The 27,124-nt window shown below is 40.3% G+C and overlaps 1 protein-coding gene across 1 annotated transcript in view; it reads right to left on the reverse strand.

Annotated features, from left to right (window-relative positions):
* The window catches only part of MIPEP (mitochondrial intermediate peptidase), a 134,740-nt gene that overhangs the window by 67,383 nt on the left and 40,233 nt on the right, over positions 1–27,124 (reverse strand). Inside the window, exons 11-15 of the mRNA XM_073340102.1 lie at positions 25,416–25,569; positions 24,294–24,371; positions 22,851–23,055; positions 17,776–17,885; positions 5,708–5,782 (exon numbers count right to left, since the gene is read on the reverse strand). Coding sequence (XP_073196203.1) covers positions 5,708–5,782; positions 17,776–17,885; positions 22,851–23,055; positions 24,294–24,371; positions 25,416–25,569 — 622 coding nt within the window. The remainder of the gene's footprint in view (positions 1–5,707; positions 5,783–17,775; positions 17,886–22,850; positions 23,056–24,293; positions 24,372–25,415; positions 25,570–27,124) is intronic.

Consider the following 27,124-nt stretch of genomic DNA (forward strand, 5'->3'; position numbering starts at 1 on the left):
TGTGAAAAAGCTGAGCGAGTCATTTACATCAGCAGCTCTCAACCAGGCGTCCCGCACCTCCTGGTGGGCCGCAAGCAGGTTTCAGGGGGTTCACTAAGTAGGGCTATGGGACCCAGGGCAGAAAGCCCAAGCCTGAGCCTGAGCCCTGCCATGCAGGGCTGAAGCCAAAGCCTGAGCAACTTAGCTTGCTACCCCCCTAATGCTGGCCCTGGCTTTTCTATGCAAAAAAACAGTTGTTGTGGCAGGTGGGTCGTGGAGTTTTTATAAGATGCTACAGGGGGCCTCAGAAGAAAAAAGTTGAGATGATCTGACTAAAATGGAATTGTGTCTTATGTAGCACGCTCAGTTATTTCTTTGAAAGTCTTATGATTGGGTAAAAAAAATCCAAACCCACTGACAGCTTGCGACTTAGCCAGAATTCATTCATTATCATAGATTTGGTTTGGACTATCTACGTCTTTATAACTAAATGTAAACATTTCCAAAGGATTATGTTACTTCTGTTTGAATTACTCTCTTCAAAACATATAGCAGCTTAATAAACCTTTCAATTAGATTTCCAAAATGATAAACTCTGGTAAGTTTCAGAGTAGCAGCCGTGTTAGTCTGTATTCGCAAAAAGAAAAGGAGTACTTGTGGCACCTTAGAGACTAACCAATTTATTTGAGCATAAGCTTTTGTGAGCTACAGCTCACTTCATCGGATGCATACTGTGGAAACTGCAGAAGACCATATATACACAGAGACCATGAAACAATACCTCCTCCCACCCCACTCTCCTGCTGGTAATAGCTTATCTAAAGTGATCACTCTCCTTACAATGTGTATGATAATCAAGTTGGGCCATTTCCAGAACATATCTGCTACCAATATCCATAAACCTGGAAATCCTGGACGCCCCATCATCTCAGGCACTGGCACTCTTACAGCAGGATTATCTGGCTATTTGGACTCTCTCCCAGGCCCTACGTTACCAGCACTCCTAGCTATCTTCGAGACACCACCAACTTCCTGAGGAAACTACAGTGCATTGGTGATTTTCCTGAAAACACCATCCTGGCCATCGTGGATGTAGAAGCTCTTTACACAAGTATTCCACATGAGGATGGACTAGAAGCTGTCAGGAACAGTATCCCTCATGAGGCCACAGTACACCTGGTGCCTAAGCTTTGTAACTTTGTCCTCATCCACGACCATTTCAGATTTGGGGACAACTGATACCTTCAAGTCAGCGGCACTGCTATTGGTACCCGCATGGCCCCATGGTATGCCAACATTTTTATGGCCGTCTTAGAAAAATGCCTCCTCAGCTCTCGTCCCTTAGCGCCCCTCCTCTACTTGTGCTACATTGATGACATCTTGGGAACGTGGCTGTTGAAGAATTCCACCTGGATTTCAACAATTTCCACTCCACCATCAACCTCAGCCTGGACCAGTCCACACAAGAGATCCACTTCCTGGACGCTACAGTACAAATAAGTGATGGTCACATAAACATCACCTTATACCGGAAACCTACTGACCACTATTCTTATCTACATGCATCCAGCTTCCATCCAGGACACATCACATGATCCATTGTCTACAGCCAAGCCCTAAGATACAATCGTATTTGCTCCAATCCCTCAGACAGAGACAAACACCTACAAGATCTTTATGAAGAATTCTTAAAACTACAATACCCACCTGGGGAAGTGGGGAAACAGATTGACAGAGCGAGACGGGTACCCAGAAGTCACCTACTACAGGACAGGCGCAACAAGGAAAATAACAGAACACCACTGGCCATCACGTACAGCCCCCAGCTAAAACCTCTCCAGCACATCATCAACGATCTACAGCCTATCCTGGAAAACGATCCCTCACTCTCACAGACCTTGGGAGGCAGGCCAGTCCTCGCTTACAGACAGCCCCCTAACCTGAAGCAAATACTCACCAGCAACTACAATCCACACAACAGAAACACTAACCCAGGAACCAATCCCTGTAACAAACCCCGTTGCCTACTCTGTCCCCACATCTACTCTAGCGACACCACCATAGGACCCAACCATATCAGCCACACCATTAGGGGCTCATTCACCTGCACATCTACTAATGTGATATATGCCATCATGTGCCAGCAATGCCCCTCTGCCATGTACATAGGCCAAACAGAACACTTCTGTCTCCTTGGACATTCAATAACAGGTTTAAAAGTAGTCATCCTACAACAAAAAAACTTCAAAAACAGATTTCAAAGAGAAACTGCAGAGCTACAATTCATTTGCAAACTCACCACCATCAGTTTGGGCTTGAATAGGGACTGGCTGGCTTACTACAAAAGCAATTTTCCCTCTCCTGGTATTGACACCTCCTCATCAATTATTGGGAGTGGACCACATCCACCCTGACTGAATTGGCCTTTTCATCACCGGTTCTCCACTTGTAAAGTGATTCCCTTCTCTTCATGTGCCAGTATATTTATGCTTGTATCTGTAATTTTCACTCCATGCATCTGAAGAAGTAGTTTTTTAACCAAAAAAGATTATGCCCTAATAAATCTGTTAGTCTTTAAGGTGCCATCAGACTCCTCATTGTTTTTGTTGATACAGACTAACACGGCTACCCCTCTGATACTGTGCCAATAAAGTTACTGCAGGCCCAAGCTTACAGGAGATTACTCCACATGACAACAATATGCATATTGAAAAGATGTGTATTTAAATGTAGAGTACAGAACTCAAGTTTCCTCATTTCTCTCCAGAATCTGCTGGAGATCACAAAAGCTGAAATTATTATAGCAAAACTGAAGTTTATGGATGAAAAAGCAATTTAATTTCATTCTCCTATTTTTAGATACCATAAAAAATTAGTAGAAGTTACCTGAAAATTGTTCTATTTATTTTTTGAATAGGCTAAAACACATTTATGATATTTCCCTACTCTTGGAAAATTCGAACATTTTCATTTTCAAAAGGTCAAATAATGAATGGCATGGATGGCACTTAGCCCTCAAAGTGCTTTTGCTAATTTTGAAGAAAATGAGTTTGAGTCTTCAGTTATAAGTAAGCTCTTTACCAATTTGTGTGCAATGAATGTGGTTATTCGGACATTAATATGTATGTAGGAGAACATATCTAGTTAACTAAATTAAAAATAAATACAAGAGTTTATTCCAATGATTATAACTTTAAATAACTACACAGAAAACAATACACATCTCTACAAAGGCATGTGGGAACTCTGTATTCACCACCATCCACCCGTCTCCAGGAACAATTTTTGTGAACTAAATAACTGAAACGACCATCAACCAGTCTTTTTATCTGGGATTAGTTTATATGCACCAGCTGGCATTATCGTTAGATTCTCTCAAGACGCATTGAAATAGAGAGGCAAATGCTTATGGCAACTCTGGTCCAGGACAAATACAAATTGACTGCTGAAAGGAAATCCTTGGGCTCTATTGCTAGTACAGATATTACTGAACAAAGAATGTCTGTGTTTGAAAGCACATGTCCACCACTTCAGAATTTCAAATCAATTACTGGTCTGTACCCTGGTGGATTAATCAAAATTAGTGGCTCTCATGAACAGCGTTTTTGTTTGTTTGTTTGTTTTTTTGAGTATTCATTCATCAGTATTAAATTTTGCTTTTTCAGAACTGTTGTACAGTTTGGAGCAATTCTGATTTAATTCTTGTATGGATTCCTTCTACACTGCAAACTATCTCGCTCAGATCTCTCTCAGATTTAGTAGCATAGCATGTCTGTATACGAAAACAATTATAAGCAACAATTATGCATTTCAAAATCAGAACTGTCAGGGGCATTTCACTGCTTTCACATTACAAAGGTAAAGTAGTGCTCCGCTCCACATCACTTAGCTCTCACAGAACCCACCATGGCCAGTGACACCCAAAGTTGCAATGGTTTAACTAAAAGTGTGACTTAAAAAACTGACTTAGTTAAATCAGTGCAAACCTGTGTAGATACTCAACCTGCTATAAACCTGGCTTATTAGTTTAATTTGCACAGGTAAATTTACAGATATAAGCTCAACTATTATAACCAGTTTTAAATCAACAGACGTGTCCACACAGCAGTTTGCACAGGTTTAATTAAGACATTTTAAAAATCAGTTTTACTTAAACTCAACAGTTGCTGGTAGAGAAGGACACACAGTCTTTGGGACATCTTTTAGAGAGAAGAAATCACAAATCCCTAGCCTTTGCCCAACTGTCCAAACTGCCACCTGATTCTTGCTTCTGCATTTGTTAAAAAGAGACTGCGTGCTCCTGTTTGGAGCACCTAAAAGCAGTTTTCCTCACTTTAAAGCTATACCAATCGTGGTAAAAAACAAACAAACGTATTTAGCATAGGGAAAAAAGAATAAAGAAAAATCATACAAAATAAGCGTTAGCAGAATATAAACACAAGCTGACTAATCAGTATGAAAAACATAGCTAATCTGAATGCCTTTGTGACTATTAACTTTTACCGGTAATTGCTCTATTAGGATTGAGGAAACAAGCTCCCTGTTTCAACAATGACATATATGTATTGTGGTTTTTTATTAAAAAAAGAAGAGTGAAAGACTAACATATTTTACCTAAGTTTTAACTCCCCTTTCATTATAATGCTAAGACTTAGAAGGTGGAAATGGACATGTATTTTCTTACTAATATTGTTTTTACTCAGTTGCACAAGTTCACCAATTGTGAGTGCAGAGCAGTGCACTAATGCTGAGCAGAGGAGTTTTTCTTTTTAAAGAAAGCATTGAAACTGTTGTTCTAGAAAAGCCAGACAGAACTGCATGAACTTAGCAACAACAATAACAATATAATAAGGTAGATCAGATTTTAGACCTAAAAACTTTGACAGTGTCCTTTTAGTAATAAAAACCAATATTTTCAAACCTGACTGCTTTTGTCAGGAAACCAAAATCCGTATTTCATCACCTAAATAACACTGTGCTGATTTTCAAAAGGTACTCAGCATCTCCAGCTCACACAGAGTTTAGTGAGATTTAAAGGTGCTCCATATTTTTGATAATTAAATTGGTTTTATTTCGGAGCCACACAATGCATTTGTGAGCTTAAATGTAGGGTCCCAGGTTTTAAAATTTTGGTCAGAGTAAATACAACCAAAGATGGCTACTTCAGCATACTTTTGTTTTCAATTTATATTTGAGATATTTTAAAACATTCAGTAAACAAAATATCAAGTACCATTTTAATTCAAGGAGTACTTGTGGCACCTTAGAGACTAACCAATTTATTTGAGCATGAGCCTCAAATAAATTGGTTAGTCTCTAAGGTGCCACAAGTACTCCTTTTCTTTTTGCGAATACAGACTAACACGGCTGTTACTCTGAAACCTGTCATTTTAATTCATGGCTTCCTGTTAAAACTTTTTTAAGCGTGAAAGGCAACCATTTTCAAAGCTGTGTATCTAAAGATAAGCATCTAAATCCATATTAAAACACCAACTTTATGCAGACAACTGACAATGTTGACCAAAACATATTAAAATGAAGTTGAAAACAATTGTTTAAATATTTTGCATTTGTTTAGACAGCACAGATACAACACTAAGTGTTAAATTAGAAAAATTTGTAAGATTTTACAAATTAATAGAGTCAAATTAATCTGATATTAGTTCCTATAAATTTAGGAAGTCGTTTCAGATTTAGTGGTGGAGAAACCTGAAGCCAAAGAACATACCTGAAGTTGCATATCAGCTGCAGCACAAATCTTTTTAGATTCGCAGAGTCGTGACACCATGCTTTTTGGCAGTGACTTGAAGAAAGAAAAAAGCCACAATACATTTAGAATTAAGTAAATTAAGTACATTGTTTGAGAACATTTAATGTACAGTACTTCTGACTGAGGAAGACAAACAGAACATAAAAGTAAAACATATAATGGATTTTTACTGTAATTTTTAAAACAATTATGACTTTTAGAAAACACTTTAGATTGAAAAACTGACAAGGATGAAGACATTCTATTAAATATCAACAAGTACTAATTTGTCAAACAGAAGGTTTGAACATGCAAACACAGAATGGCAGACTACATAATTGGCACTGCTTTTTAACTAGCAACCTGGGATAACCATTTATTGTCTCATAGATGCATATTTATAAAACAATACTTTGCTATCAACATGTACCTATTTAAAATATTATGACTATTATTTCAGACAGTAAAACACAGCTGTTGCAGGCAGTGCCCCAGGGTCATCCAGTCTAATCTTCAGTGGCAGATATTAGAAGTAAAAAAATTCTTTTGATGTTTGAGCATGTCTAGTACAAATCCATATGGGCCTGATCCAATCTCAAATGAAGTCAATAGGAGTCTATTCATTGTCTTCACTGAGTATTGGTTCAGATCCTACTTATTTATCAATATGAAGATGTTTTGCAAAACTGAACAATATTCTTGATATTTTTAATAAAACCTAATCTATGCTTCACATTTACCTGACTAAAATTATTTTAAATACTCCACCACATCGCTTGGAAGACTGACTGATTTTCCCAATATTCAGTCTAGTTTTCTCTTTTGATTTTCCATCTAGATTTCTATAAATACATCCAGAGACTATTCTATGCCATATCTTTCAAAATACTGGTAGGTGAATGTCTGGCCCTAAATTTCTTGTCAGTCCACCTTTAGGCAGTTCAATACATCAGTTTTCCCAATAAGCATATTCTTTTTGGATGTATTTTAAAGTATGTTAATCAGGGTTAAAATAACTCAGTTCGTGCCATCATGTTAAATGATATTATGGAATGGTTCTGCACTTTAACGCAGATGTTTGCTATTACACCGAACTCAAAAAGCATACCTGAAGTTTTACAGTGTGTTGACGTGTTTAAGGACTAATACATCCAAGTTTACAGATTCTGATCCCATAGCCATATGTTTAGATTCTGTACAAATGATAGGACTTCAAACCAAATGATGTTGATGTTCATAGAATAAATATACAGAACAATTGCATACCAAATTATATAAAACTGAGAAAAATGTTAGCAATTAACTCAATGGAATCTGGAAGTTAAAAACAGAGAGGAACTCTCAAGTTGCACAGCCGTTTTTTTTTTTTTTTTTTGCAGCCACTTGTCAGGACCATGTAACATTTTCCCCGCAGTAAATGCACTGTAGTCTGGAGAATGGGGTGCAATAGCACTCGCTATTTTGTCAGTCATAATGTACACAGCTGTTAAATTTAAACCTACAGAATGGGACCAATGGACATTAACTCTGTCCTGCAATACTCTTATTATTTTAATGCTAATTCTTTCCTGAATATAGAAGACCCCTTGTTTAGAAGTATGTAACGATTTTTGGAATAGGAACTTAGCTATATTGCTGGCCTCCAGATCAAGAAAAGGATATTGAGTGTAAAGAGAGAAAAAGGTAGCAAAGGTTAACAGGCTAATAATGGATTACCTCAACTAATCATATACAGAGTGGTCTAATAGCACAATGGGCCAAAGGTTAGAGAAGCAATTTCTCAACAGATTAAATGATTGCTTCTCAACTTGGTTTTACATAATGCACAGGCATTAATTCAAGAATTAAAAGTAGCTGAACCACTATGTAATACTGACCTCAATATAATAATGTTCAACTTCCTAAAGGAGAGGAAGGTACCAAAAAGTGACACAGTGATACTAAAATTTGGACAGGAAGATTTCCATAAAATGAAGAGGGGCTAGCCAAAAAGACCCCAAATTAAAAAGTAAAGGAAGTAAATTGCTTAGATGTGGCATGGATACTACTTAAAACAACAGTATCAGACAGCATGTGTGCTGCTGAATAAAAATGGAACCAGGAAGGCAAAGAGTAGACCATAACTGACTATTTGCACCCGAGATCTCTCAAAATATGGAAATCTGACCTTACTGAAGCCAATAAACAGGAAATAAATAGCGTCAGTCAATATGGAAGAGGGAAATTAGACTGTCTTAGATGGACTTTTAAGAGCAAATAGTTAAAGGTTCGTATATGGGAAGCAAGAAGCCTGTGGGTCTTCTAGATAATCAGGTGTGAAAGCGAGCAATTAAGGATGATAAGGACATTGCTGAGAAATAAAAGGGACTCATATCTTTCAAGGCCAGAACAGACCATTGTGATTATCCATTCTGACCTCCTGCCATAGAACTTCCCCTCCCAAAATTCCTAGAGCATATCTCTCCCAGCATATCTCTCCCAGCATATCTCTCTGCTGGGAGAGCATTCCTCTCCCAGCAGATATCAGGAAAATTAAAGTCACCCATGAGAACCAGGGCGTGCGATCTAGTAGCTTCTGCGAGCTGCCGGAAGAAAGCCTCATCCACCTCATCCCCCTGGTCTGGTGGTCTATAACAGACTCCCACCACTACATCACTCTTGTTGCTCACACTTTTAAACTTACTCCAGAGACACTCAGGTTTTTCTGCAGTTTCGTACCGGAGCTCTGAGCAGTCATACTGCTCCCTTACATACAGTGCTACTCCCCCACCTTTTCTGCCCTGCCTGTCTTTCCTGAACAGTTTATAACCATCCATGACAGTACTCCAGTCATGTGAGTTATCCCACCAAGTCTCTGTTATTCCAATCACGTCATAATTCCTTGACATCACCAGGACCTTCCAGTACAAGATACAGGTCCTATGTACGGGTAGGAAGTTGAGGTTGAGGGAAGAACTTTACTATATCCTTGAGGAACCGTTTTGTAGTTGGATGTGACAGCACTGAGTATCCTTCTACAGGTTGGTGAAAGGCTGTAACAGCCACTAGGTGGACCCTCAGAGAGCTTACAGATAGCCCAGACCGTTTTAGGTAAGTACATCATGTTGAGGACTTTCTACTATGTAATAGAACCTCTTGTATCTCTCTTGAACAGGAGCTTTCTAGCTCTTGGAACCAAGCAGGAGCCATGGCTGGAGGCGGAGAATCCCCAAGTTGGGATGTAGGGTTACGTCCTCCGTTCTGAGAGAGGAGGTGCAGAATGGCAGGGAAAGAGATCGGTGGGCACGTTGCAAGTTGTGATAGCTAAGGATATCAGGTCTGTCTCAGCCAAGTAGGAGCAATCAGAATGACGTGAGTCCTCGCCTATGGACTGTACCTCTTTTGGGAAGCCTGATAAATGGAGCCATGATTCTTGTCGCATCACCACCACTGTGAAGATGGACCTAACTGCTGTGTTGGCCACATTGAGGGCAGATTACAATGATGTCTCTGCCACTAATTGGCCCTCCTGGATAATGGCCTTGAATGAGTCACGATGTGCTTCTGGAATCTTTTCAATAAACTCATTCAGCTTAAAGTAATTTATGTAATCGTATTTTGCCCTGAGCTCCAGGTAGCTGGCAATACGAAATTGTAGAGTGGTCGAGGACACTCTTTTTCTACCGAACAGATGCTTTTCTACTGAACAGATCAAGGTGCTTCCAGTCCCTGTCATAGGGAGAAGCCCTTGACTGGCGTTGTCAGCCGTGGGAGCTGACAGCATCCACCACAATGGAGTTGGGTGGCAGGTGGGAGAACAGGAATTCAAATTCCTTGGTGGAAAAGTAGTATTTTTTGTCTGCTCATTTGCAGGTAAGAACCACCGTTTGCCACATAGTCTTTGCTGGGTCTAAGATGGTCTCGTTACTTGGAAGGGCAATTTTGAGGCGGCAGAGGAATGGAGGATATCAAGGAGTTGATGGTGGGTATCCTTGACTTTCTCCAATGGAATCTAGACAGCATCTGCCACCGTCTTTCACATTCCTGGAAGAGACAGAAGTCATCCACCAAAGATGGTAGAGAAGGCATGATGGCTACATCTAGAGAGGAGGAGGATATTGTTCTTGGAGTCATTCCCTGCGGAGTACCGGATCCCTGTTCCTCTAAGTCTCAAGGCAATTCCAAAGCCCTGGATAGTGCAGCCAAGGGAGTGTGCCTCGTGAGTTCTCGAGTGAGGCTCGGAGCTCTAGAGGCAGGTTGGCAGTGTGCCGCCCATTGGTCCCAATATGGCCATTAGGGTGGTGGTGGCACAGAGCCCGGTGGTGCCCGTAGGTGGCCATACCACGATGGTGGTAGTGGGGCCATCTGTGGGTAAATTCTTAGACTCTGTTGGTAGTGAGCACCATATGGAGCTTGGGAGGAGTACTGTGAAATTACCTCCTCAGACTCGCTGTCTGAACCCTTGCTAGAGACAGGAGTCAATGGCATGGTAGTAGGGATACTTCCCATGCTTGGTAGAGGCTCGGCGCAGAGGTCTAGGTACCAAGAGGAGGAGATTCTGGGGCATGCGGAAGTCTCTTGAATGGTGGCACTCCGCCTGTACCGATTGTCCCAGCATTGGTGGTGGTGCCGGGGGGTACAGGGATCTCGTCCGCACCAGTCGCTCCTGTTCTGGGCGAGCAATCCCCGGCGGTACCAATGTGGGCTCTCATACCGGGAGCGTCTTTTTAGAGGAGTTTTTATTCTGACCTTTGGTGCCAATAACTTGGTGCCCGTGCCCATGCCCATCGGCCTGTCAGCAGTACCATTTACTGTTGGTTTCCATGAGCGCCGGACTGAGATGGCTTCAGTGCCACTGGTGCTGAAGATACTGAGCAAGATGATAATCGCTTACGGCTATCTTGGGGCTCACTATGGGGGCTTCCCGCTATCTTCTTGGATGATTTGTGAGAGGGATCGGTAGCCTGCTTTTTGGACCTGCAGCCCTTAGATGTAGAAGGCTGTGGGGAAGACTCACATCTACCGTGCAACTGGGATCGGCGAGCTGCCTCCATGAAGATAATCTTCTGGAGGAGCTCTTTGTCTTTGTGGGATCTTGGCCAGAGTTGTTGGCAAAGACCATGCTTCTGTTGTATGTGGCCTTCCCCGAGGCAGCGAATGCAGTGAGAGTGCTTACCAGAGATCAGGATTGGCTCTTTACAAGTGAGGCACTTCTTGAAGCCCAGGAAACCCAGCATAAGCCATTGGGGGGAAGGGTCCCCGGCGAGAGAAAAGACAGGACGAGAAAATAAAGTCCTTTTTTTAATTTTAGGATAAAATAAATTAAGGGCAAAAACTACAACTAGGAGACTAACTGAAGATAGGTGTGTAGATTAAGATGACAGTCTTAACAGACTGCTAATGGTTCCGTCTCTAGCCAGGGGTGGCTGAGAAGGAACTGAGGCGGGTCAGCCTGCGTGCACTGGCTAGTCTTGTAGTGTAGCACGAGGAGAGACAACATATGTGCGGGCCCAACAGACACTGCTACCATACGGACGCTAGTCAAAGAAGGTGGCATAGTTCAGATGGTCTGAACAGGGGAGAAGGAGGGAATCACCCTGAGACTGTAGTCCTAGAGCTCCTTGAGACAGTGTATGTTGCATTTTTTTGTTTGCTTGGGAGGTGAACAGATCCCAGGTGGGGGTCCCCCACTGAGCAGAGATGTTGTTCACTACTGAATCATGCAACACCCACTCGTGATCAATGGCAAAAGGCCTGCTGAGGTATCTGCCACGACATTCTGACTTCCTGGCAAGTAAGCTGCCAACAGGATGATTCGATTCCTGATACAGCAATTCCATGGGGCAACTATTTCTATACACAGGGGCTGGATCTTGCCCCTCCCTGTTTGTTGATGTGAAAAACAGTTGTCATGTTGTCTGACATTATGAGGACATGATAGAACTGGATAAATTGCAGGAAAGCCTTGCCAAAGTTCCAGAAGATAGATGTGCATCGTGGCCTCTTGGGGCGCGAGGGTGCCCCATGCTATATGGTTGTTCTTGTGGGCTCCTCAGCCTAAGAAGGAGATATCTGATGATTGTTTTGTCTGGTGAGTGAAATAGGAAGGGAATGGGCACACATACTTGATGGGGATCCATCCACCACATTAGAGATAATGTTACTGTGGAAGGAATGGTTACTATCGTATTCATGCTGTGTTTGGTTGTGGAATACACCATTTGGAGCCATGCCAATAGGCAATGCAGATGGAGTCTGGAGAATGGGATAACGTAAGTGCAGGAAGCCATGTGCCCCAGACTTAAAGATAAATTCTAACTAGAGTTCAAGGACTGTGCATAACCTGGTCTATCAGGTCATTCATGAAACAAAACCTGTCCCTTGGTAGATAAACACTTGCCATGACTGAGTCCAAGGTTGCCTCTTTAAAAGCTATGGTCTGTGTTGGAGTGAGGATAGACTTTTCCAAGTTTACACTGACTCCTAGAGAGGACAGGAGTTAAAGCATTAATGAGATTGACATATAGGCTTGACCTGTGGTGGCTACCAGAAGCCCATCATCAAGGTAAGGGAAGATGGTGAAGCCATTCCATCTGAAATGAGCTTCCATCACCAGGAAGACTTTAGTAAAGAGGGAGACTTAGAGGGTGACCTGCTTATGTGCTTATGAGAACCTTCCCTGCCTTCTCCCTGAGACCCTAACTGAGTGTCTATAGGAAAGAATTCCCTTGCACCAGAGTCTGACTTCGCGACAGGAGACACACTCCATGTTGATTCAGGTCAATGTACAGGCCCCACAGTCTGGGTCAGACTGCAGCCGCATGGCTTTCTCCATAAGGTACTTTCTAAGCTAGAATTCCCGTGCCTCACCGGTACAGCTAAGGAAAGAGTGGCAGATTTTTCACTTAGTCACGAGGCGTGCTGCCCTCAGGCAACACAGGCAGTGTTTATGGTCTTCGTTGACCGAGAAATAATAAGGGCAGGACACAAATTTTTGAAGCCCAGAATTCTGGGCATAGTCCAATACTCATAGCTGGATAAGGGGGAGATGGGGAAATCTATCGAACTAGAAAAACCTATATACAAAGGCAGTAAGGCCAATTCTGAAATATTTACAGATCAAAGAATATCTATGAGGAAGCAACAGCGCCATACACTGGAGGTTCTGACCCAGGCCATGTGGTGATAAGAAGGAACTGGAGAGGTGGTTGGTCCACTCCGCCCTTTATGTTCTTGGTTTGAGGCATAAAGAGAGTTATGGCACATACCAAACCAATGGATGCTGCTTGCAAGAATTCTCTGACTCTGGATGCATGCAGACCCACAGTGGAAAACACACAGGGACCAGCACTCGAAGAACTATTACTTTGGGGCTGGCTAGCTTTTTGGACTCAGTTTTGCTAGTTTTGCCAGTGAAAATTGGAAGTTCCTTTAAACCCATCAGTGCTCACTTGTGAACAAATCCAAAACCATAGACGATAAAGGGAGTCTTTTCATGACTTCAGTGGATTTGGAATCAGGCCTTTATCCAGCTGCACACATGTATATAATACTTATGTATCTTTAAGAGTGTTCCTATAGAATAATTTTCCGCTGTATATATTCATTAATTTCAAATGTTCATATGTTTTAAAAATCAAAACCAACTGCTTTCCATAAAGCAAGCCAGAAACCAATCCTCAACAAAGACTGCAAGCCCAGGACTGTATCCTACTACAACTGACTTTATAGGGAGCAGCAGGCCACAGTCAGAGTCCCTTTATTCATAAGAGTGAAATTAATGAGATGCCTAGTTTGCGTAAGAAACAGAATTTGGTGCTAATACCTATGCCAAGTTTCACACTTCAGCTATTTGTGCCATAGCCATTTTTTTCAAGAGTGTGGTTAGAATAATTTTCATAATGGATGCAGTGGATTTTGTTTTCATGCTCACAACACGCAAACAGCTGAAGAGAATTTTACTCAAATTTTCCACACAAAAAATCACCTCCAGGCAGAGACCAAGCATGGAAAATTGAAGCCCCAAAGGTCAATTTTCTGTAAAGTTATAAGTGTGTGAAACCAGGGGTTTATTACAGAATCTACTTAGCAAGCTTAAATAAAGCAGTTGCTGCTGATGACTACTATAATAATAAACAGGCATTTTTCCTAATTTCTACCATTTATTCATATGTAAATCCGAGACACTGAAATCTTTTACATCAGCTTTCTAAATGTCTCAAGACTGACAAAGAAAGGAAAAGCAGATTTATCTTGATTCTACATAGTGGTTTATAAATATTATCTAAATTTTAAAAATTAACAATAAAAAACAGGTTTCAGAGTAACAGCCGTGTTAGTCTGTATTCGCAAAAAGAAAAGGAGGACTTGTGGCACCTTAGAGACTAACCAATTTATTTGAGCATAAGCTTTCGTGAGCTACAGCTCACCTCATCGGATGAAGTGATCTGTAGCTCACTTCACTTCATCGGATGAAGTGAGCTGTAGCTCACGAAAGCTTATGCTCAAACAAATTGGTTAGTCTCTAAGGTGCCACAAGTACTCCTTTTCTTTTTGCAATAAAAAACAGCAGTTCAAAACCTCGCGTGCCATACAGTACCTCCAGGCTCCATTCCTAATCTTACAGCCTAATCCGGTCTTGTCTCCTTGCAAAACTGAATTTCTACATTAACATTCACTCAGTTCCATTGCTCCCTGGCACACAATAATTCTGTGCCGTTGCAACAAAACATGGTTTAGATTTAAACCATTTTGAAGACACAAAGCAGTAAATGATGTTCCACAAATCTCTTTCAGATGTTTTTCCCTGAAGATCAAATCTGCTCAGGCTCTGAATCCATATGCAATCAGATCACTTCAGAATACTTAAGCAACACTACACTTAAACTTCCCAGAGAATGCTAGAAAGTAATCAGTTTTCAATATTTATTTCAACGACATGTTATATGGGTTAAAACCTACCAAATGATGAACACTCTGGTGCTGAGCACCCTTAACTCCTACTAACTTCAACAGGACTTGTTGGTGCGCAACACCTTACAGGATTGACTCTCTCATATGAAACCTGATATTTACCACTTTGTTAAGGCATGTAATACTATTGAGTGCTATGGGAACCTCCAGTAAACAGCATTAGACAGTGCAGTTCCCAAGGCAAAAACGGAGAGAGAGCTAGTCTCACCAATAATTTCAATTTTAATAGCTACTATACAAGCTATTTTATCTAACCACACAAAGTTACTGTAGAAGCAGACAGCAAAATATTTCCAATTACTCTCATACTACTGAAATATAATCCTGAATGTTTATGACTTTATAGATGTCTGTTGAAAGTTTCTCATGTTATGTAATACTCTCCTGCTTTGAGGAATTAATTGCAGATCACCACTGTGGATGCAACACACTGCAATGCTTGAGTACACTGGAGCTTGGCTAATAAAGCATCTGAAACAGATTTCTGTTATATCGTTCACTTGCTTAGTATCTCTGAAAGGGCTTAACAAATATAAACTGTGTTTTGTTACCATGCACGAACAGCTAGCCAGCTATGGTAACTCTGTCCCACCCAGTGCTTTCTTCTAATTTCCTCTGTTCATGGTGAAGGGATCCTTGCCCGAGCCTGATACAGAATCACTTTATGTAAAAAAAACAAACAAAAACAAACCAAAAAAAAAAAAACAACCAACATCTGAGTGAGCTTTAACGCAGGAATCCAAAACTGATGAGGGATGAGATTCTGTAGGCATGCTGTAATGTGAAAATGTTATGTGTGGTAACATAGTGAAAACATGTATTCATCAATATAAATGTGCCAAAACTTTTGTACTGTTTGGATTGTACCTATCCTGATTCATAAATCTCTAAGGAAGAATGAAATAGGAGTAAATTCAACAAGTTTATTTTGAACCGAATGAGTACTCCTAATTTTGCACTTAGTTACCAAGGTTGACAACTAAATCTTTGCTGTTGGAAAAATTATTAAAAGACTGTTAATAAGGAGTTAACATATTACACAGGTAGGCTTGTTGCACTAACATTTTACCTTAAAAACATTTAGGGACTGATCCAAAGTCCACTCTTTCCACGGACTTCAATGGATTTTGGATCAGACTGTTAAGAAGGTACTTGTCTTGTGTGATCTGGCAGATTTTCAAATGCCTCATGAGGTGAGAGCTTTTCACCCACTGAAGTCTGTGGAACTGAAGAGCCTGCTTTAGTTGATACACAGAATACGTACTAATTTAAGAGATGCAATGTTTCAAGATCAATTATTGTAATTAGGGTAACTTTCAAGTGGAAATGCATTCATGTAGTGGGCTTACTAAGCAAGTCATTAGATACTGAATTGAACGGACCTTACTATATGGTTTGGTTTGGTCAACAGAATAATTATTCCTAATAAATCCCTAAAATGACCCCCTTCTACTACTACTAATTTTTATCATGAAACTGAGTGTACTTTTCTTATACTACCATTCTGTAGGTCACATACCCAAGTTTTCCAACATTATCCAAAGTATCTAGTCTAAAGTAAAAGAGGCAAAATGACCAGAAACAAACATATAAAATGTTATGTTCTCAAAACATAAATGCAAAGATAAAACACTCCAAGGTATAGTACTTTTCCATGGAACTGCTGGTTCCATACACTACGGCCCCGGTAAAAAGAATTACATTAAAGATTTAGGCAAAATGAAGACAATTCCCAGAACAACAGCGAAATTATTAAGGGACTTAATTAGAGACAAGACTAAAAGAACTGTATACATACAGATTATTATTATTACTATTATTTGTATTTCCGCGGCTCCTCGAAGCCCCAACCCAGCATAAGGGCCCCACTATATTAGGCACTGTACATTGAAATTAACAACAAAAACAAAAAATATTCCTGCCCCAGAGAGTTCACAGTCAAGTAATATTACAAGACGCAACAGAAGGAAGAAACGGGTAAAAGAGGTGGGGAAGCGGGGAGGGAGGGAGAGAGATGAGGACAAGATGACAACAAAATGAGGAAGCTTTGCATATAAACTGGTAGTCTCATCTTGCCATCAGCCTAGCCACTCTCAGATGGCAGGATTTTACAGGTAAATCTTAAGAAGGAATGTGCAAGAGGACAGGGATTTTATGGACTTTAGCAGAGTTTTTCCCTCAAGTATGGGGACAGGTGGGAGAAAGCGCAAAGGTGCCCGAGTCAGAAGTGAAGGCTGAGAACACTGAGTAAGGGCCAGATTTTCAGATAAGTCTCAACTAAGCCTCAATTTTGGCAGGAACAATGTTGCACCTGCTGTGTACTGCATATGCAAATACCATAGTTACATGACTAGCTACCAGTTTGTGGGTGCAGACAGTCAGACAGCTACTATAATTTGTGTCTGCAGAAGCAACTGCAAAAACGGAACTTGCTTCTAAAAATCTGAACCCAGGGAAAATCTGAGCACCGTCTGTAAGCCCTTGTAAAGTATAAACACAAAAGAAGGAAGGAATTGGATAGAGTGGTACAAGGCCAGCCAGGATTACTGGGATATAACTAAGAAAAGGCACACTTAAGTTACGTTTCCGGGCGGGGGGTTGGAGGGGGTCGTCTCTTATGTGAAGCAGTGCAACCTCAATAACTTGAAGTGTTTAAAACTAGTTAAAGCACTATAGTACCCTATGGGAACAATCCTGCTCTGGAAGCAGAAATGCCCCATACTGTTGATCCCCCATTATTTTCCACGATTTTATGACAATATGATTTAACACTGTATAAAGTCTGAGCAAAAATAATATTAAAGACACTGAATTTCTAACTTTGGTATTAATATTACATGCTGTTTTTCACTTTGTTTGGTTCACAGAGTAGCTTACTTATTGTACTTTTATACATGGTGTGCTTCTTAATCTGGGGAAGGTAAACAATTCTTTTCTCAACCATTAGATATAAATTAAAATATAATATAAGGTTAATGTTACCTAGAATTTATTGTTGTCTTAATACTTCTTTATAAATGACAACTGAAAAAGTTAATTCATTTAACAAATGTGCTTATAATATTTTAAATAGTCTGTATGTTCATTTTTCCTACCTGGCCAGTCTGATAATGCCTTGCAAACTGATTAACCACTCGATAGTCACTTGCAAAATACTCCATCAGGATAGAGGGAACTTCAGCAAAATCAGTAGGACATCTGGTCCCTTGGAGAGTAAAAGATTGAGAATATGAGTATACAGCTATTTACATTAGCAGACATAATTCTATCTTTCCAAGAGCTCGTTAGCATTTAATTTTGGACTTCTAGTGAACTGTACTATTCTTTCATTCCTTAAATCAATATTTTATTTCTATACCATTACTGTACATATTGGCAGAAAAACTCAATTATTATCCTACACATTTGACTATAAATCACAAAGTAAAAAAAATATGAACAGCTGGGTGAGGCACTTTATAAAAATGTGGACCACACCTTGCTAACGGAAACCAAACTGCAGCCAATCTGGCCCTACATAAAACACCAAATCTTCTGAATTGTCCTAAACCTAAATCCAGTCACAATGTAAATCAAACTCTGCATTAATCCCACTCACAATCATTGTTCTTATCTCCCCATCTGTTTGCTGAGCTCACGTATCTTTATTTTATATTAGCCTTTCTTTACATTGCAATCATCAGGTGAAAGCATTTTTGCAGGTTTAAAACATGTTCTAAATAAATTTGAGGAAGTAATTATTTGCAGTCACACAATGGTGTTTTAAAAAGCACAACCCCCAAATCCTCTCCCTCTTTCCCTGATCACCTTCACTCTAGCTCTGTGTTATCAGCACTGTACAGCAACACTGAAAGGTACTAGAAGAAATGAGACATCACTGAACCAAAGCTATATATATATATATATAGCTGCAACATAAATGTGAGTCAGGAATAGCAAGTGCTCAGTTATTTTATTTCCTTCCTGACCCCAATGTTAAGCTATCTCCTTCCCTGAAAAAAAAACCTCTTTAAGCAAATATCAATTCCAACCTCAAACTTCACTGTGTGTGTATTAGGGCATGTCTACATTGCAGTAAAAAACCATGGAGCTGAGTCACAGGGCTCAGGTCAGCTTGTGGGGCTTGGTCTGTGGGGCTAAAAAGTGCAGTGCAGATATTCGGGCTCAGGCTGGAGCCCAGGCTCTGGAACGTGGCTAGGGAAGGAGGTCTCAGAGCCTGGGCTCGAGACCGAGTGGGAACATCTACACTGCAAGTTTTAGCCCCACAAGCTCAAGTCAGCTGACACAGCCACGTAAAAGAACTTTCTGGACTGTTTGCAAATATTAAATGCAGCATATAATGTGCCAACCAGCTTGGACAAAACCAGGACTCTGACCTGTTTGCCAAAGATAAGAGCAGGGCAACACAGCTTGTCAGCTGCCATCCACTACACTGATGCTGAGTGCCATGGTTTGAAAATGACTGACAATGAAAAAGGAGCTCTCTTTTTTTCTCATGTGCACTATCCCCTTTTGTGTATGTCTGCTGATATGTGACTTGGTAGGCTGTGCATTCATTCACGTTCATTTGTTTGTGATAAGAGGACCCACTAAATTCATGTTGATAAATTACCAATTTGTTTTGTTTACCAACTAACAAAATGTACAGCCTGGTTTTGGAATTTCCATATTGCAAGTGCGTTCTTTTTTTTTTTAAAATCCCTTTTGATGCTAGTTTTTTTCACAATAAGTTTTCTAAATCATTTACAACCCAGGATCATCCTACTTTTATGTTGGGTGCAAGCTGAGCTCAATTTACTTTCAATCAACCAATTAGTCTATTAGTACAAACAGAACTGGTTGAGAGGGGAGCTTGCAGAGCACTGGGCAACACCACTAGAAAGCATCAAAGAGTTTGTTGGATTCCTTAGCAGGAAAGGGGACCAATTTCACTTTTTGTATTTGGGAATCTGAAAATCAAACTAATATTGGGAGGCTGGAGGGATTCTCACGGCATCCCAGAGTAAGCAGGACTTACAACAAACTGATATGGAAAAGGAAAATGAAAATTTGAGATCAAGGATTACTCTAAATTTCTGTCCTTCAGAGCATTGTTAAGCTTTGAATTAAGGAAAGTGATAGCTGAATCAGAAAAATAGAACAGTCCTTGTCTTAACTTTCAAGGAAAAGCTCCTTTCATCCTTGTTCATAGTTAAGGGGGGAGTAAAGTGAGATCGTCCAACAGCTGCATTTTTCCCCATCATCTTCAAAGGGTACATCATGACTATCCTCCCTCTGGGCTAAAGCTTGATACATGTCCCTTTGAAGCCAGTAAACATCACTCTACGCATTAGTCACTGTGGTCTCTAGAGACAAACAAGAGGTGTTCTCCCCCTACCCATGATCCCATCCCAAGGAGTCGTTTCAGAGTAGCAGCCGTGTTAGTCTGTATTCGCAAAAAGAAAAGGAGTACAAGTGGCACCTTAGAGACAAACCAATTTATTTGAGCATAAGCTTTCGTGAGCTACAGCTCACTTCATCGGATGCATTCAGTGGAAAATACAGTGAGCAGATTTATATACACACAGAACATGAAAAAATGGGTGTTCTCATACATACTGTAAGGAGAGTGATCACTTAAGATGAGCTATTACCAGCAGGAGAGCGGGGCGGGGGGGTGTGGGGAGAGGGAAGAAAACCTTTTGTAGTGATAATCAAGGTGGGCCATTTCCAGCAGTTAACAGGAACATCTGAGGAACAGTTGGGGCTCGGGGGGGAGGGCGGGGGGGAGGGAATAAACATGGGGAAATAGTTTTACTTTGTGTAATGACCCATCCACTCCCAGTCTCTATTCAAGCCTAAATTAATTGTATCCAGTTTGCAAATTAATTCCAATTCAAAAGTCACTCGTTGGAGTATGTTTTTGAAGTCTTTTTGTTGTAATATTGCGACCTTTAGATCTGTAATCGAGTGACCAGAGAGATTGAAGTGTTCTCCGACTGGTTTATGAATGTTATAATTCTTGAACAACGCTTCCTCAGCTCTCGTCCCCTAATGCCCCTACTCTACTTGCGCTATATACATCTTCATCATCTGGACCCATGGAAAAGAAGCCCTTGAGGAATTCCATCATGATTATCAACAATTTCCATCCCACCATCAACCTCAGCCTGGACCAGTCTACACAAGAGATCCACTTCCTGGACACTACGGTGATAAGCAGCGATGGTCACATAAACACCACCCTACACCAGAAACCTACTGACTGCTATTCCTACCTACATGCCTCCAGCTTTCATCCTGACCACACCACACGATCCATTGTCTACAGCCAACCTCTACGATACAACCGCATTTGCTCCAACCCCTCTGACAGAGATAAACACCTACAAGATCTCTATCAAGCATTCTTACAACTACAATACCCACCTGCTGAAGTGAAGAAACAAACTGACAGAGCCAGAAGAGTACCCAGAAGTCACCTACTACAGGACAGGCCCAACAAAGAAAATAACAGAATGCCACTAGCCATCACCTTCAGCCCCCAACGCATCATCAAGAATCCAGAACCTATCCTGAAGGACGACCCATCACTCTCACAAATCTTGGGAGACTGGCCAGTCCTTGCCTACAGACAGCCCCCCAACCTGAAGCAAAATATTCACCAGCAACCACACACCACACAACAGAACTACTAACCCAGGAACCTATCCTTGCAACAAAGCCCGTTGCCAACTGTGCCCACATATCTATTCAGGGGACACCATCACAGGGCCTAATCACATCAGCCACACTATCAGAGGCTCGTTCACCTGCACATCTACCAATGTGTATATGCCATCATGTGCCAGCAATGCCCCTCTGCCATGTACATTGGTCAAACTGGACAGTCTCTGCATAAAAGAATAAATGGACACAAATCAGATGTCAAGAATTATAACATTCATAAAGAGTCGGAGAACACTTCAATCTCTCTGGTCACTCAGTTACAGACCTAAAGGTCGCAATATTACAACAAAAAGACTTCAAAAACAGACTCCAAGGAGAGACTGCTGAATTGGAATTAATTTGCAAATTGGATACAATTAACTTAGGCTTGAATAGAGACTGGGAGTGGATGGGTCATTACACAAAGTAAAACTATTTCCCCATGTTTATCCCCACCCCCACCGTTCCTCAGACGTTCCTGTTAACTGCTGGAAATGGCCCACCTTGATAATCACTACAAAAGGTTTTCTCCCCCCAGCCCCGCTGGTAATAGCTCACCTTAAGTGATCTCTCTCCTTACAGTGTGTATGATAACACCCATTTTTTCATGTTCTGTGTGTATATAAATCTCCTCACTGTATTTTCCATTGAATGCATCCGATGAAGTTAGCTGTAGCTCACGAAAGCTTATGCTCAAATAAATTGGTTCATCTCTAAGGTGCCACAAGCACTTCTTTTCTTTTATCCCAAGGACTGAGCATGCTGCTTTTCAATCTCCAATCTTTCCAGCCAAGCAGCCAGGCATCTGAATTGTGATACTTTGCATGATGCTGCATTATACTTTTGAAGTGCACCCTGGAAGTAAGTTATACTTTTTCTGTGTGCTAACAGAGTCAAGACAGTAAATTGGTGAATAGAGATCATAAAAAGAAAAGGAGTACTTGTGGCACCTTAGAGACTAACAAATTTATTTGAACATAAGCTTTCGTGAGCTAAGCTCACTTCATCGAATGTAGCTCACGAAAGCTTATGCTCAAATAAATTTGTTAGTCTCTAAGGTACCACAAGTACTCCTTTTCTTTTTGCGAATACAGACTAACACGGCTGCTACTCTGAAAAGAGATCATAAATTGAATCAACAGGTGGGAAGGGTTAATTGGAAATGTGACTTCACAGGCTTGTCACTGAAACCTGCACTATGATATAAAGATCTGTAATACCCTAATAAAATTATATAATATTTTGGAAGATTAAGAAATAGATAAACCCTGCAGATGGACATACTCCATAGCTGCACACTTAATTTTAAAATGCAATTTGAAGAACGAAGCTAAACTAAACTAAACTACCTACCTACCGGTTTACCAGATTCAAGACACTACAGTTATTTAAATACATACTCCCTACTTCAGGAAATTAACAAGTGCAAATTATTCATTCAAACATTTAAAAATAACAAAAATCACTATTCCTGATGTCTTACCAGTGACATGTTGGTACCGAGTTCGTCCCAGCATGGAATGCACTGCATGTCCCATTTCATGGAATAGATTCTCCATCATGCCAGGGGTTAGTAAAGTGGGTGAACTCCTAGTCGAATGGGGCAGACTCAGCATAAGAACAACAACAGGGAGCTGGTATTCTCCATCTTCCCTTAACCTGCCTCCACGAATTGTAAAGTGACAGTCCTTTGAAGATAAAATAACCAATCAGAAAAAGCCAGGCTATATAGATACTGTTGTCATATTAACAGTATTAAATAAATGCTGAATGTCTTAACATTAAGAGTCCTATTCTGCTCTCAGTTACACCAATGCAATCCCATTAACTTCAATAGAGTTGCTGCAATGTAACATAGCAGAATTTGAGCCAGTCTTCATTATATTTTCCCATCTCTGTTTACTATTTTTTTACTTGAGATTATAATAATGTAAAAAGATTAGTTTATTTCATAAAGATAAAAACAAAATATTGCAATAGCTTTAACATCTTGAACAAAATTTTATTTTCTAAAAGTGGCATGTTTAAGTTTAAGCCATCTAAGGAGTAAATATCCAAAAGGCTAAAATTCCCATCAAGATTTAGTTTGTCACATCAGAACTTCGCTGACCTATAAATACTATATATCATATACAGTCTCTCCCCATTAATTGGGGGAGTTTGTGAGGAGACATCATTCTTTTATAAAATATATTGCAGAACATGTTACAACGTGTTAGCAAAAATAATTAAAACCAAACCACACTTGACAAAATAAGTAATAACGCTGTTTCACAGTGTGTGTGTTTGCTTACTCACAAATTCATAAAATTCAGTCATTTGCGAAACATTTCTCAGTCATTAATGCCAATTAATGAGGTTCTATTGTATTCTGTTTTGTAGTTTATACGCTGGCACCACGGTGGTAGTCAGCATGTCTAAAAATTGTAGACAGCTTCACCTATTTAACATGAGGTTTGAGAAATGATCTAGGTGACATTCTGGACTTTTGCCTTGGTACAGAGAGTATTTGATTTCAAATATTGGTTGTTCATAAGCAGCAGGTAGATAATAAGAAAGCACTAACTCTCAAAACATTGCTTATTTTAGGGTTTTCATAGTGCCTGTCAGTGTAGTATCTGATGGTTCAACATACATGGGGCTTATTAAAAGGAAGTTATTGGCAAAAATAAAAAATTTAAAGGAAGTTGAACAATCAGTGTAATTATATATACTTTGGAATTAAGTATTCCTAGAATCTAAATAAATTATAGATTTTTCTAGAATTATATTTGGCCTTAGAGGTGGTCTTCTTGTGTGTGAATTTGTTTGTTAGTTAGTTTAAGTCCAAATGTATGTTACTGGACAAACATTAATAGTAAATGACCATAATACTGTAGTCCTTACTCAAGCAAAACCACCAGTGAAGTAAGCCCATAGTTGTTACCTGATGTGGTTTGTCTGCTCTTTGGAAGAAGTCACAGTAGATGTACCCCAGTAAACCCTCATTTTCATGGACAACTGCCTGGAAAAGATATAAAGATATAATTTCCGAAGTGCAACTTCTGCAGAGCTGGGTAAGGTGAGAAAGTATCACTCAGATATATTCAATAGAAAAGGTTTACACCGCATATATTTTGCGGCACATTATAATTTCACATAAAACATAATATAGGAACAATTTATTCTACTGCAGTTGAAATATTTATGTACAAATATTTCAAAGCTTGTCCTTCAAACTACACCAATTTCTGCCGTTTATACAAACTGATTACTCTAACACACCAGAATAAAAATAACCACCCCACCTTTTACGATCAGATGGCAAGTCAACTACTTCAGGGCTGCAAAATATAAGTTAAGTACAGCAGGAGTTGATTTACCAAGGAGACAGATATGAGAGGGTAGCCAGAACTGGCAGATTGACCACTGAGGATCTGAGGAGCAGCAGTCCTCACTGGAGGCTGGGCTTGGAAGTGGGAGGGACGGAGGATGCCCACTGGAGAATACCGGGAGGGAGCGGAAGGACAAAAGAACTGAGCAAAATGGCAAACAGAGAGTAGTCCACATCTGCTACTTCCATCCTACAGAACAAGCCACAATAGGAAGGCTTGAGTAGAATAAGACATGCACAATAGGAAAGAAGGGAAGAGTAAAAGACCTACACAGTAATAATGCACATTTGTAGCATTACATGAGTTAACAACCATGTACATTATTTCAGGTTTAATTCAGAAAATACATGTGAAAGGTAAAGTAATTCTCTCTCTGTTTCTCTCTAAAAAGAGACCAAGCCATTCTGACTCTGATATCTTTCACTCGGAGAGAGATTTTTCAAGACTTTTAGGCGCCTACAGATGCAGATAGGCATTTTCACAAGTGACTAGTCACCTATCATTGACTTCAATTGGAGACAGACACCCTATGCAATTTTGAAAATCCCGATAGATGCCTATCTGCATCTTTTGGCACCTAAATACCTTTAAAAACCTGTTCCTTTCTTAAGAGACCACATGAGCAGCTCTACCATACTCTTGAGTTTAAGACGGTTAGGAATTAGAGTTCTCACCAGTTTGCGAACATCTTCACACCAGAGCTCTCCTTTCTCAGTTTGCTCTGCATAGAGAGAGATTCCTAGGAGCTGACTGAACAAGAAGTTCAGACCTTCCATACATGCCCCAAGAGAGAAAAATGGACAGTACAAACTGGGCTCGATGTTATACCTAAGAAAACAAAAAAAAAAAAAGAGTTAAAATATTGTTGAGCTTTATAATCTGAGGTGTAAAATATGGTCTTGATTTACTTATTATAGGCACTTTATTGTGCTCATCTTCTCTACCCCAGCATCTCACAACTACAAATGAATTAAACCTCAAAACACCCTTGTTGAGAATAAAGAATCTAATTTTTCAAATAGGGAAAATGAGGCAGAGGTTAAGGCACAACATTTCAAAAGCATCCACTAGTTTGAGTCTTTAATTTTGAGTACCCAACTTGACACATGAACGACATGATTTCCATAGGTTTTTCCCTAGCTCAAACTGATTTAAACTAAACAGCTTGTCGATCATCAACAAATGTTGCCAGATGAGTAGCAAGATACTGTAGCATGCATTATAGGGATAATACAAAGACACAATAAAATGCCAAAACAGCAAAAAAGTTGTAAGAGTGGATGAAAGTGGCTTAGAGACCTAAGGAACCTAGTGCTCAGAATCCCTGAAAATCAGTCCCTACGTGTCGCAAACTGGGCACCAAAAATTGAGGTATTCAAAATTAGTGAACACTTTAGAAAGTTAGGGCTTAAGTGACCTGCCCAAGGTCACAGTCTGTGGCAAAACTGGGAATAGAATCCCCAGTACCTGACTCTTGCATGGCCCTCAACCACAAAAACATCCCTGCTTCCTGGATTTGCATACAAATTGCCAACAATTGATACACACGAGCCAAGGGAGCAGCTGCCCTTATATCTGCCATTTCTTCCAGGGCTCCAGAGTAGTGAATGACTGCACTCTTAGTGTGACCTTTACTTTAGAAGATCATTGTTCCTTCCATCTTATATGCTTTTCCTCTTATGCCATTTTTTTAATTTCTCCCTGACCAATCAGTAGTCACTGAAGTCTAAATTTGCATCAGGCAGACTATAACAGCTGAACACCAAACATTTAGAACCCTGCTATTTTAAAGCCTCAGATCAAAAGGTTTAACGATAGCTAAGCTGTGAAAGAGTTACTTACTCTTCATCCAAACTGCTCACCCCTCCTTCCTCCTCACCCCAACACACACACAAGACAGTGCTGTATAACTAAACACACTTTGGCACTGTCTTTTGGAGTCATGTTGCTTATAGCGGCAGTTACAATTCACTAACCAACTTCAGTAGCCAGTGGTGCACAGCAGGACAGGATTAGCGCTCTAAGCCCCTGCACCCGTTCTTCTAAGCATTTCAATGTGGGTTTGTTTTTTTCCCCACCATCTTTTATATTATCCCTACAATGCACTCCAGCAGTATTTTGCTACCACCATGGCAACATTTGTTGAAGCTAGTGGAGATGTTTAGTTGCAAGACGTCACATATTTGCACACTCCACCCTGGTTTTATTTCTGGCTGCTTGCGTGTGTGTCATTCTGATTTTAACTATAACAGAACACAGAAAAAAACCTGAGAACTGTGAAAGGGTACTGTACTGGTCATTACTTCCCCCAGTACAGACAGCACCACTTAAACTCACTCCACTTATGTAACAGCTGCACTTTGGGGTGTGACACAGCCAAAAA

The sequence above is a fragment of the Lepidochelys kempii genome, chromosome 1, assembly GCF_965140265.1.
Source record: "Lepidochelys kempii isolate rLepKem1 chromosome 1, rLepKem1.hap2, whole genome shotgun sequence".
In the NCBI taxonomy this organism is placed as follows: Eukaryota; Metazoa; Chordata; order Testudines; family Cheloniidae; genus Lepidochelys; species Lepidochelys kempii.